Raw genomic sequence first — 13,686 nt, 5'->3', positions numbered from 1 at the left:
GAATAAAAGCTGTACATTTCTGTGTCATACATTCAAGTGACGCATATACTTTATTGATTGCACACCGAGTCTCAAAAACTATTAAAGTATTAGCAAAGCTAATAGACGAAGAGATATAGAAGTATAAAATAAAAAGCAATTGAGACGAATTCTTGAAAAAGATATCGCACTATACATAATTGCACAGATTGCACGGAAAAAGAAGACATTAAAAAAGCGCCAATGATTAATATTAATAAATTATATAAAAAAACCGTATTTCCAATTTCAATTCACTTTTATAGAAATCTTTTTCAAACCAATATGAATACATTGCAGTATATTTTGCAAACAGAACAAATTCGCTAAGAACCTAACTTGTGTATGTGTTAATAAAAAAGTATATCTTAAATAATTGTAATGCCTCCCCCTAAGGATAAATATATTTTTTTTTTTTATGTAAATTATATATTCTTTTAATCGTGGAAACGTAACGTTCTTTAAAAAGAAATATGAACGCAACTGGTTGCGTAATACATTAAAAATCTGAATACAAACTTTATCGACATGATGAACAAAATTGTAACTGCAAGTTTTTATATGTAATGAAATTGTAAATATACATTATATTGACTGAAAAACTGTAACTGTTTTTTTTACTATATACATTTAAAATTAATTGCTGCAATTACTGCATTTATAATCAACATGCTCACAGGTATATAATTATAGTGAAATATAAGTTATTAGATATTAATTTGATAAAGAAAAAGAGAGTGACCAAGAAATGTATGTTTTTTTTAAGTTTTGAAAAACATTTTATCAATGAAGTGTTCTTTATACTTCTTTATACTTACATTTTTCTTTTTTATGTTCGTTTCTTAATCATGTTTTATATATTTCAATTATCATCGAATTATTGTGTGTGTATGTGTGTTGTGTAGCTAATAATTTCTTTCAACACATTTATCTTTAATTTCGAAAATAAACATATTCTAAACATATTATATTAATTTGCAATGCTTTAAATAATCAATTTTATTCACAGTTTTGTTAAACGCGTTAAATGCTCGTCGTACGCACTCATATATTCCAATGCAATTTTTCACAGGAGACCCATATAATAAGGCACGCTTTTCTGCCTGAGAAGGCACTGAAATATAACGTCTATACTTACGTATAGTTGTAATCGTATTGCATACATGTAAATCATGCAAAGGAGGGAGATCAATTTGAAACGAGATACTATTGATCGAAGATTATTGTGCATTAAACTTTGTACAATTTTATATTCTCGTAAATTTTTACAATTTTCCTACACTGCCAAACACAATTCTTTACTCTACTTGGTTCTTTTCAAAATTCAAAAATTCGCTGATATATCGTCAAACATAAAAAATAAATTTTGTTTTTTTCCTCGCATGCTTTCCATCTCTCATACAAAGTTGTTTTCCTTACCTCAGCGATGCTACAACCACAAGTTTTTTGTTTCCCGAACAGAAATTCCCTGAGATCTTTGATTTCATTTCCTTTTAGTTCTAATGTTCGAAATAAAACGTAAACTGCATAGCAGATGGAAATAATGACGATTAAATATTTTTTTTTCTTTAACGCAAGGATGTTTCCAAATTTTTAATTTAATATATACGTCCTTCTATTAATAACATTAATCTATATAATGAAATCTATAATATAATTCAAATAACAATGATTAAAATAATACAAATTGACTTAAAATTTTTGCGAGCGATCGTTGAATCGCGTCCGATCCGCACCCATCGGGATCGACTGCAATCTATTACAATTCACTTTCAAAAAATGGACACATCGATGAAGATGGCCCTGCAGGTTCGTTTGTTTGCATCTCTTCCGTATTTTGCCCGCCCGATGCGCACAGTTCGAGACAGGACGCCGAGGATGCTTGAAACGTATTCAGAGTCTCGTTTGCACTCATTCTCCCGGGATAGTTCCACGATCGCGCAGTCTTGAATGGCGGCTGCATTATCCTGACATCGTTCGTGTCACGGTCGTGCGGCCGTTTGTGTGGCAGATTCGATCTTTTCCCCGCCGACGACGATGACGACGACGACGACGTAGCGATCGGTCGCTGATGCGAAGCCCTACGAGGGAAACGTTTGGGAATGGTGATGGCAGGAAAAAGGAAGACGGTGCTAGTACCCATACTCCATCACATTTTGTGTCTCACTGTTGCTTAAACAAAATACCTGCCTTAACGGAGAACCGTAAAATTGACATACACACCGATGTTTTTTCTTTTTTTTTTTTTTAATTTATCAATTGCGAGGAAAAATAAAAATATTGCAAAAATAATTTATTTTCTTTATCTTTTAAGTAATTTTTAGCGTAATTTTCACAAGCTTAAAAACTGCGAAGAATAAATAACGACTTTAATAGTAGTTTTTGTTTGTGAAAATATAGTTTTTTTTTTCTTTTTAAATAGATGCTAACGCAATCTAAGTTAGAAGCAAAGGAGTCGTTAACCGTGGAAAAGATGCGATCGCTATATAATCAGATCGGTCAACTCGTTGTTAAAATTTTTCGTAACGCATCTTTCCGGTGCTTCTCTATTCTTTAATTTCTGCTTCTTTCGATAAAATGTTTTTGAATATCACAACAATGAGCAAGCTGCAGCACTCGGAAGAAGAAACGAGAAATGAACAAGGGCGAGAGAATCTCAAAAACGAGGCAAACGAAATGTCGGACGAATATATTCTGTGTAACTCTCGGTCGTACGATAACGTTACTGTCTCGGTACTTTCTCAATTATACAAAAATGCATCGTAAATATAAACACAGTAAATGATGCATTATCCGATCAATGCCAGGGTAGCCGAAGCATTGTATGAGCAATTTTGAGAATCGACATTGCGGATATTAACCGGCAGCAGATAACCCGAGCAACGAATTCTCTCTATTTTTCATTTCCTTACTTTCTTTCTCCTCCACACTTGAAGGAAGAGAGAATTGATTCTGTAAAGACTAATAATTTTGTTCGTACTAGTAGATTACGTCGATGTATTATCGTCATTATGATCGTGGCAATTGAACATAACAAATGATTGACGAAACCAATTCAAGAGAATTCGATCATAAGAGACATCACCATCGTGATCGAAAACGCTCTTTGATGCACTCGATAAGAAGAGAGCGCAGTACACAACCCCGTACGCGATTCTCCGTTTTTACCTCGTTCGCTTCTGTCGCTTTCACACTCTCGCAGAGAGTTGGGGATTCCCCCATCTTTGTTGGGGGACGCGAGCCAGCTACGTACGAGCGACGGACGACGAGAGCAACGACAAGTAATAAGGGCTCGTCGCCGTCACCAAAAGTGAGGCTCGGAGTCTCGGGTGTAAGCATCTATTTGGTAGTAGGACGACCGATCGGGGATCTTACAGGGAATCGAGATGATTAAGGATATGGGTACGGATGGTAATATATTTGGTTACAACTCCATGTCCTGCGCCTCGTCCTCGCTGAAGTCGCTCATCGACGACTCGCTATCGGAGGACATCCCATTACCGGTACCGCCGTTCTCCTGGTCCCTCAACGCCTCCTCCGTCGCGTACTTCCTGACGTAATCTGTCGAGATAAAAGTTAAAAGAACGGGAAATTACATTGCGAACGAAATGATCGACGATTCTAAAAGCATGGACATACACGAGACGGAAGCGAAAGAAAGAGAGAGTTTTACTCTGAGAAAGAGACACGAGCTCTGATTGGCAACGATCGTGAATGTCTTATAAAGATCCGTCGTTTTGTTTTATTGCATTTCATTACAAAGAAATTTATTAAATCGGTATACTCACCCGCTACCTTCTTCTTGTATTCTTCCGGTTTATGGAGATACATCGCGGCAGCGTCCCCGTTCAGGGGATCAATTGGATTGGGATATGTTAATAACTGAGGCAGAAAAGATTCAAAAATATTCGACAGGTCTGAAACAATAAGAGAGCACGCCGTCAGTATAATCCTTCATAATTTTGTATAAATTTTTTTTCGTTCAACAAAAAAAAACATCGAATCATTTTTGTTGCTAAGCTCGATTTATAGATAGGACAGAAATATATATCGCTGAACACATAGAAACAAAACGATTCTCTCTCAAAGTGACGTCTAGATTAAATTACTTTTTACGAAACAAGGAAACGGCTAAGCAAAAATTCCGCAGATACTTTGTTTAAGTATTTCATCAAATATAACTTTACGAGACTAAAGAATACGTACCGTAAAGGGCAGTCCAAGCCTGGTTTATAACATCTAGACACACCGTGCCTGAGACTTCATCGATGTTGGGATGATAGACTTTGTTCATGAAACCAATCGAAGGTGATTTGAAAGGATAGTGCTCAGGCAGATGAACCCTTACTTTCCATATTCCACCTTCATATGGTGCTGAAACGTAACGAGCGCATAGTATTTAATTATTATATTAATTAATCTTCTTTACATTTTAACATATGTTGACGGACAAAATATTCGTCGCAGTTAGTATCATAGCTGATAGAATTCAACGTGTAATCTCAAAAGATATAATCGTAAAATGTACAATATGTTGATTAAAAGCGCACAAGTATTGATAAGCAGTATATAAATATCAGAATTCAATATTTATAATGCACATATAACTGATAACGAATAATAAATTGTTTTTTGCGAGCATTGTTATTTGTTATTACTTGATACAGACACGAAAACAAAATACATAAAACACGCTACGAATAGACACGTCAATTCGACCCGCTCGTTAATTGCTTATTCGCTGTCAAACTAGACAAAAATTGTGAAATAACAGCACCGAAAAGTCTGAAAAAGCGGTCATGTTCATTGGATAATCGGGGGTTGAATAACCGAAACGTCAATAATTCGTCGAAATTCATGAGTTTCGAAATGCGTTGTGCGGCGATCGCGCATGTAATCGTTTATCATCGCGCCCGCATAATTCAATAAAAAAAAATTTCGCAGCAATTGCACGTACAGTTATTGACGATACACGATTGTAGGACAAGATGATCATAGCGAGAACGCGCTATCTTATAATTCGTGATAGATCCGCGAAACTGGAACGTCCAACGGTAAAGCCACTCTCCGGAATACTCCTTTCGTTCGGAAAGAAGAAAATAATATCTGCACGAAGAAGGATTCGTTCATTGTCACTGAAGAGTCAAAACACAGCTGTTTTCGGTCAAAAGTTCGCTAAGAGTTTTATGTCCAAAATAAGCTGGCAAAGCTTCGTACGGAGTTTTATAGACGAAAGACGATAATATCTCTTAACGCATGGCAAGCGACGAGACTTTTAAAGAGTCCTTGCGTATTTCTCACTTTATGTAAATTACCTCTCATCTGTGTGTAAAGATATTTTCTCGATCAAATGTTTTCTCGATTTAAATTACAATTAGAATCATAAAGATAAAGTATTTAAGATTAAAATTATGAGTATCAGATTATTAGAGTTACCTATGCGACATAATCTTCAATTATTAATCTCTGATATTATTATCGTACTAAATTTTTTTGATGCAAGAAAATAAAATAAAGTTAAACTGAGTATATACAGCTATTTATTATGTATCTATAATGCATCATAAAAACAGAACAGTTCAATATGTAATAGAATGATTCAACCGACGAAATCAACAGACTTGTCGATTAGACTTGATGAAGTCGATGCTCAACATTTATGAGAATAACACTCGTACACAAGTCACGCGCCGGCTTTAAAAGAAACATGATCAACATTATTCGACTTTGATACTCGACACAATAAAAAGTCGAATTATATATATTAATATTGATTTGTCATCGTCTACGACTAATTAATTAACAATAATAAATAATGAATGATTGCTAAAACATCGAAGGATTTTTGAAGCTCAAATAAAAATATAAAATCAATTTTATCAAGCAAGATATAGAAATAAATGGTGCTTGCCACAAACATATCAATTAATTAATCAAGTAAAAAAATATAGAAATTTGGATTCTCTTTACAGTTTATTCATCGCGTCCACAGGTATTTAATTATTTCACAGAAATTGTAACACACATTGATGTATTGCCTCGGCAAACTGCTATCGGATAAACGGAAAAATTAAATCGTACTCCAGAGTTTCGATTCCCATTTCAATAAAAAACTAATAATAAAATAAGACAATTTTTACATGCGAAATTTCGTCGTAGAACTTAAATATATATAACAGGAATTTTAAAATATATTCCTTTGATCTCATTAATTCCAATTCTCGTATATTCAATTTCCTTTCCATAATTTATCAATTTTTCGTTTAAATTTTAGATAACAGAATCCACGCATATATGTATATGTACGTACACACATTTAAAATTTAAATCAATCCCAAACGTCATTAACTAACATATCTTGATTATGACTATTACTAACGTAAAGTACATTTAATTCTCGACACAACGGTGAACAGCAAATCTGCTTACGCATATCTACGCATTCTTCTTTCCGGTTTTTTTTTTTTTTTTTTTTTTTGCGGTCACGTCCGATTGACTTTTGCCTTCCAAATGCAAGAGCTATGTACGCGTGCGAAATGGCTGCGTGTGCCTCGGGAAACGTGATTCACCTGTGCGTGGACGCACGTGTGCACGCGTTCACACTTCCTGTTGCCGGATTCACGGTGAAAGTATTGATACTCACGCACTGACACTGGCATTATACTGAAGCATGACGTAAACACGATTATTGCGTCGGAATTTAATGAACGGTTTTGAACATCTATATAATTTTTGTAATATATAATTTGTCTTAACGCTCTTTTGACATATTAAATTAAAAATTATTTTTTTTTAATTAAAATTAGTCTCTGCTAAAAATCATACGAGATTGTTCTTAATAAAGTTCTGAATCAGAGTAGCGCGCAAAGACATGTATAATATATGTAAGTATTATAATAAATATAAAACTTTTAATTTGTTTAAATAATTCAAAATAAACTTATTTTTTTGCCTGTAATATTCAACTCGATGTCAAATGCAACTGCTATCATTACTGTCGGCGACACAAATGTCACTTTAATGCGAAAAGTTTCCATAGTTTTAGATACCTCTAATCAGAAAACTCGGATGGAAAAAAAGGAGGTGAAATAATTTTCCATCCAAGCAGTACATGTGAAAAGTCAACATTTTCTCATAATTTGCAACATTAATAACGATTAAAATCCTAAAAAATGAGTTCTATGACGGCTTGGGAAAAATTTATCAATTGAATAACCGGTTCTGTCATTTCAACGGTAATTTCCATCCCGTACCTTCTCTCCCATTTTCTCAATCCGATATTCATTCGAAATATATAAATAGTATCCATTTTACAGCGGAAGCGCTCCATATATACGTTATTTTTTTATTCGCGTATCGATCATTGTTCGTGTGACGACCGCAACAAATTAAACGAAAGACTATAACCGTTCGAAACAATCGAGAGAAAGCGCTGAAAAAGTATTCCGATTGCTTTCTAAGCAATGAATTATATCTTCGAATTACATCTTTGTGATAAAAACGATAACTTTCAAATAAATAAATAAATTATTTTTCCAAACGAATAAATGTACAAGGAAATTGTTCAAAAAGCAACATTTAAAAAATTTCTTCCTTTAAATAAAAGACTTTCGAAAATCTCCCAATAAAAAAGTTATAGCACGAGAATACTGTTACGACTCGAGAGCGAAAATTTACGAGCAATAAGTAAAAATCAATCAAGCGCGGACGGACGAGCCCAAGTATGGACGGCTGAAATTGAATAGAAGGGACATAAATTTTTGATAGATCTGCATTCTACATTTGTGCAAGTTTGCGGTACAATATATAGAGTTCACGTTCCATTGATATGCGCGCTTGCAAACAGTAAAGTGAGTTTTATTTCTATCCAGAGATGCATAAAAGCTATCCACGTGCGCTTAGCAATAAAAAAATTGCAAACAAGGTACTCCATATCTGTTTGTTACGATGCATATATTGTAACACTGTCTAAACCCAAGACAATAAAAGTTTACATTATTCCGCAGTGCATGCGACATTTTACGCAAAAGCCCTCACGTATATACAGCGCATTTTCAGCTTTTCCGCTGGAATAGTATTAATCCAGTTTTTAATGAGTTGAAATCAAGTTTCCCGTTATGCTTTTCATCCAGGTGTCACGACAATTTTAATTTAATAATAAAAAAATATATTAAAGGTTTAAAATTTTATTAAAGGAGATAAAACGAGGCTTCTCCTAGTATAGAAAATTAAAATTACCGATTAAATAATAAATAATAATCCTCAATCGAAACATTGCCATATTCGACGCGAGTTTGCTGTGGCGATTATGATATTATCAGTTAAAAGATTTATTTTATCCGGAATAAAGAGCCTCTTCGATGAAATAACTAATTTGTAATTTTATTGACGCGTTATTTTCGTGTGGAAAAACTTTTGCTCGGTTTTTGTTGTTTATAAATACACTAATTGTAAGTGCTCGCGATTTTTCTCTCGCGATGACTATCGTGCGTCATCTACTGGGGTGCATATCGGGAGACATGGCACCCTCTCGCTCGCGTGCAGATGCGGATGCAGTTCGATACGGAGAAGCTCGTGCTGCAGCCCGCGCTTGGCCCACTGACCCACTTCCTTGTTCTTCCGCATGTGTGTGTCGCACTTTGTCAGGGTAACGCAAAACCATGATACAAGAGAATGGCGTACTGTTTTCAGCTTCCACTTTCGACATTTCCACGCCAGCGTGAATCCAAAACGTAATATACGTCATTTCGCGGTTTCAATTGAGATGCACAACGATTCCACATGGCAATTATGTAAATGGCCGGCGCGCCCTTGAATAACATAGACTTGTTGCGAGTCGAAAGAAAGGTTCGCGTATATAAGAGCATTTTTGACAGATTGGATGTATTTGGATAAACAAAAAAAAAAAACGAGTGCGCAAAATATATGAACAACACTCAATATCTTAGGCTGTGTTACGCTGAATTTATTATTTGGACTATTTGGTCTAATTTATATCAATTTTTCCTCATTAAAATTGTTAAAAAAAATTAATGATCGAAAACCAGCAAATTAGATTATCTTTTCACTATGCATTTTAATTTATGTTCGATTAAGATTGAATTAAAATTATAAATGTAAAATCGAATAAAATCAAATTGATAATATTAAAAATATATTTCGATTATTATTTTATAATTTCATATTTGAAAATTATCATCTTTAATTTATAAAGTAGACTTTCTACGAAAAAACTACGATAAGGAAAGTTATAAATTTTTTATTAATACAACAGAAAAAGGACTCGTTGTAACCATTACGTTAATAAATTGTTTTTAAATATAAGCCTACGTGCAGACTCTGCATTTAATCCAATGTTAATTCGTCCGATCAATTCATTTATGATCGGCTCTACAAGATTACGAGGCCTTATGCACGAATAATTTCCAGTATGACGCAAGCACAGCTTTGGCGTAGAAACTAGGTCGAGTAGAATTCTCATCGAAAAAGATCTAACTTTTTTTGTATCAAGCGAAGGAAATAGATCGCCATTTTTCATCGGTTTCAGTCGTTTTAACGAACGCTTTGCCCTGACTCTTATCATTAACACTGCCTGCATCCGCCAAAAGAAAATAACCGGGATAAAAATCTGAAAGCATATGCTCTCTGCGACTGAGAACTTTTTGCTCGCAATTACAAACAGATCAAAGGCTTAGCACATGATTCTCGGAAAATAGTTATAAAATTAATAAAAAACATCAAAAAAAGTATAAAATAGAAGATTCCATAAAGAGTTTTGGTACAATAAAAATGAAGATAAAAAGAACAGAAGAAAGAATAAAGAAAACAAAAAAATATTTAATAAAATAGCAAATCTTTAAAAATTAGAAATTATATATTATTAATCGAAGAGGCAAAGTACTTTATTTATCTTGCCAGGTTTCCCAAACTTACATATAAGTTGACCTGATATTAACCGATTTATCTTTAACGTTGATAACGTAATTATAATGAAACTTTACAACATAAATATAATAGACTATGTTAAAACTTCAAATTGTTTGAAATAGAAATTTTAAAAATATAATAAATTATTAAAGTATAAGAATAGACGGAGGAATAAGTTATTACTGATTATTTGTTTGTGGCTTTGCGGTTCAACGCTTGATAAGCCTAAAAAAAAAAAGACGAGATACTTTTCCTTCAATAATTCTAATTAAAAGGACATTGACGCGTCTGCGTGAGCGTGTATATAACGGAACGGATAGCTCCCCAAAGGTTAAAGTCATCGGACTATGTAAACAATTTTTCTCTCCCGCCGAATCGATGTGCAAACGGTTCATTGGAAAAACGAACGGTGTGAAACAGGCATAAAGTTCCCCCACGTCGTACAACGTGGCACAGAAACGGAGTTATTATTTGACACCAGTCGATAAGCGAAGTCGTCCAACTTTTTTATCTATAGCTGGATATATATAAAAACTTCACTCCCTTCCACGATCATCGATGTGAATGAAGTTGATAGATATCTCTAGATAAATTTGCAAAGCAGATTCTTCTTTAACATGAATGGCCATTATTTACCGTAATTTTCCAATATCAACTGATCGATAGAATAATTCAATTTATTAAGAAAATTATTTGACGAAATGACGAACGAAGAAAAAATTACTAATGAAATTTCTTACAATAAACATTCCTCGCGATATCAAATAAATCATGGTTTCTGTACTGATTACTTGTATGTACAAAATTATACAGTAATAACAGTCATCATCATTTTCTCGAAACGATAATGAAGTCGACCATATTCCCTCTTTGGTGAACATACAATAAATAAATTACATGAAATTCATATTAATATGTCAAGATACTTTTTTACAAGAAAATTCGATGAGCTCGATTGTTGGAATCGTGAACGAAAAAAAAAGATGTCAAATATTAATATCTTCATATGTCATATTTTACAATCATCAAACATATATTCGCGAAAATTTTTTCAAGCCAAGATAATTTGCTTAAGTAATATCAATGTCAATCTTGAAAGAGTAAAAAGAGAAAAGAGGAAATTGAATAATTATGTAATGGAGCTCCACGAATAAGACTCTCGATTTCTGCATAAATGCGCGACGATCGTAATTCCACGGTGAGTTCTACATAAATCCTTCTGATCTACTTTTCCACTCGACGACAAGCGCTTACCGCTTCAAGAATTCCCTACACTCGAGGATCAGACGAGGATACGACATTGGAAGATTTCCGCTTCGCGAACGACGTATGCTAATTAGACCTTGCTACTGCTTAACGACGCGCTAGGCTCAACAGAGATTAGAATTTACTTGTATCTAAGTCTAGAAGCTCTCGGCGCTGACGTTTATTTCTCGAATCTTGAGTTTCCCAAATAATTATAAAATATGGGCGTTTAAAAAACAACTGACTGATATAATATTTAACCTTTTAAACATGTCTTGGTTTTAATTTTGTTAAACAACACTATTTACAATTCAAACAACGAGTCAAATATTATAAATGTAAAATAAAATGGCTAAATATAAATAATTGATATCGTGAATTTGTTTTTTTAATATCATGGCAATATTCGATGAGATAATGATGAATTCATCAATGATCGCATTCGATTATTGTAATTCTCATATCGACTATCAATTATTTTCGCTAATGGAACGTGGAACGAGGATATGGCACACAGCAACGGCTTTCTACAGCGATGCACATTTGCCTAGAGCACGACCGCCCCGAGAGAGTTTGCGACGTGATAGAGCAATATGGCAGAGAACTATTAATGGAATCGGAAAGATTGCCATCAGAGACAGAATACGCGTCCGCTCTTTGTCAATCGCCTGCTTGAAGATTGCATATATAATTTCAGTAACTGCGTTAAAATTATGCTTGCGCTTTAATAAAGACAGATAGCATGCAGGAAAGTGATGTATTCTGAAATGCATTTCGATATAAATTTATACTGTTAGCGAGGACAAGTACACAGATATTTGTGTAAAAACGATCGCGTGTGAGAGATGAGCAAAAAATATATGTTTCTGCAAAACATCTTTTTGGCACCATATATAATTGAACTGATAAAAAGATATCGGCGAAAAAGCACTCAATCGATATAACGCGCTGAATATAAAATTAAATGAATGACAAGACACAATTCGCAATAATGCTCCCATATTGCTCTTTTTCAGATCACTGTTAGACAGTTTAAAGTTAGGTATTTCTCGATTGAAACAATGCGTAATCGAAAGGAAAATTCAATTATTCCTCTGCAACTCTTTCTATTTCTGACGTGTTTCAAGAAACATATTACTTCGCCGCCCCACGACTTGAAGTAAAACATCCTGTATATTTTATGGAATACAGCCAGAGCGAGTTACATTCCCATAACTCTCTTAACAGTCATAGTTTAACAGGGCCAGCTCTCCTAGGGCGAGCGAAATCCTCGGGCGTGTTGAAGCATCGCGTTAAAGTGGGTCACCACGAAGCGGAGCCCACAGTATCTCCGATGTAACATCGTCAATCGCTCGTTTACAACCATTCCCAAACGACCATAGCGCTTTGTGCACTAAAGTGTACCATATGTGCGCGATCGTATTTACCTATGTGATAAATCGTCGCGAAATAACCGTCGTCGTCGAAATGTTGCACATGACTGAGTGAACTAATTTTCTCGACCAGTTCTACCGACGCAGTCTCATTTCTTAAGTTAGAGAAAAGATTTCTTATATCTCATATACTAGGACCTCTTATATCTCATATACAATCTCGTATTTCAGACATTCAAACGAATCATTCTCATATATTCTTTGACAAATTTAGACTTGATTTTCTTTTCAGTGAGAAATATCTCTCTCGATGTGTGAACAGTACTTAAAGCAATTCCTCACGCGGCTCAATCTTATCGACGTGCGATTTTGCCGGTCTAATAATAATGCCACTCGCTTTGCAAAAGACACGATATCAGCGAAACTCAGCGACTAGAGTATTACATATTTAAGTTGTACAATACTTGCAATACGTGTCAAAATACTCTAACGATAATCAACAAAATATGCTTGACAAGCTATGACTTTGCAAAAAAATATTGGTATAATTTTTTAACGCAATTTAATGCATTAAAGAACTATTTTTATACCTTACAAAGTCACGATAAATATGCCAGCTGACTAAATGACTAACGAACAATAAAATGTGAGAGGAACTGGTTAATCAAACAGCAAACAACCGCGCCTAAGCGTCTCATTATGCAGCAAGCTTTCCATGCATCCGTTTGCATGCGTAATGTGCACACGACGTACATATTATTGCAGCAAACGGTTATCGGCAAGCGCAAGGGAGATGAAAGGAATACCTCTGGCTGCTTTTCTTTCACTCATTCACTCACTCTCTCTCTCTCTTTCTTGTGTCGACGAAAAATAAAGTGATCTTATCATTTAATAATCTTTAGCCTGATTCGACGACCAATTATACTTTTCTCCAAACGAGATGATTGCTGCTTTCAAAAATGACAGACGTCGCACAATTTCATTTAGATACGATCATAGTAGTCATATGTAGGTGATACGTTATATGCAGATGATCATGAATTAATCATTATGCGTCATCTACTTTTTATATTTTCACTTTGCAATCGCTAATTCAGAAATTTTTAGGCGCTTTAAAAAAAAT

The 13,686-nt window shown here is 34.4% G+C and overlaps 1 protein-coding gene across 1 annotated transcript in view; it reads right to left on the bottom strand.

Moving 5' to 3' along the window:
* Nucleotides 1-258: 258 nt before the first annotated feature.
* Ubce2h (ubiquitin conjugating enzyme E2H) overlaps nt 259-13,686 on the bottom strand; it is a 38,320-nt gene continuing 24,892 nt past the window's right edge. The window contains exons 4-6 of the mRNA XM_072899335.1: nt 4,225-4,392; nt 3,807-3,935; nt 259-3,579 (exon numbers count right to left, since the gene is read on the bottom strand). Of these exons, the coding sequence (XP_072755436.1) occupies nt 3,443-3,579; nt 3,807-3,935; nt 4,225-4,392 (434 nt within the window). The 3' untranslated portion in view covers nt 259-3,442. The remainder of the gene's footprint in view (nt 3,580-3,806; nt 3,936-4,224; nt 4,393-13,686) is intronic.

Source organism: Anoplolepis gracilipes, chromosome 9 (assembly GCF_047496725.1).
Source record: "Anoplolepis gracilipes chromosome 9, ASM4749672v1, whole genome shotgun sequence".
In the NCBI taxonomy this organism is placed as follows: Eukaryota; Metazoa; Arthropoda; class Insecta; order Hymenoptera; family Formicidae; genus Anoplolepis; species Anoplolepis gracilipes.
Note: the sequence above shows the minus strand (reverse complement) of the source record. Positions and strands in the feature narration are given on the sequence as shown.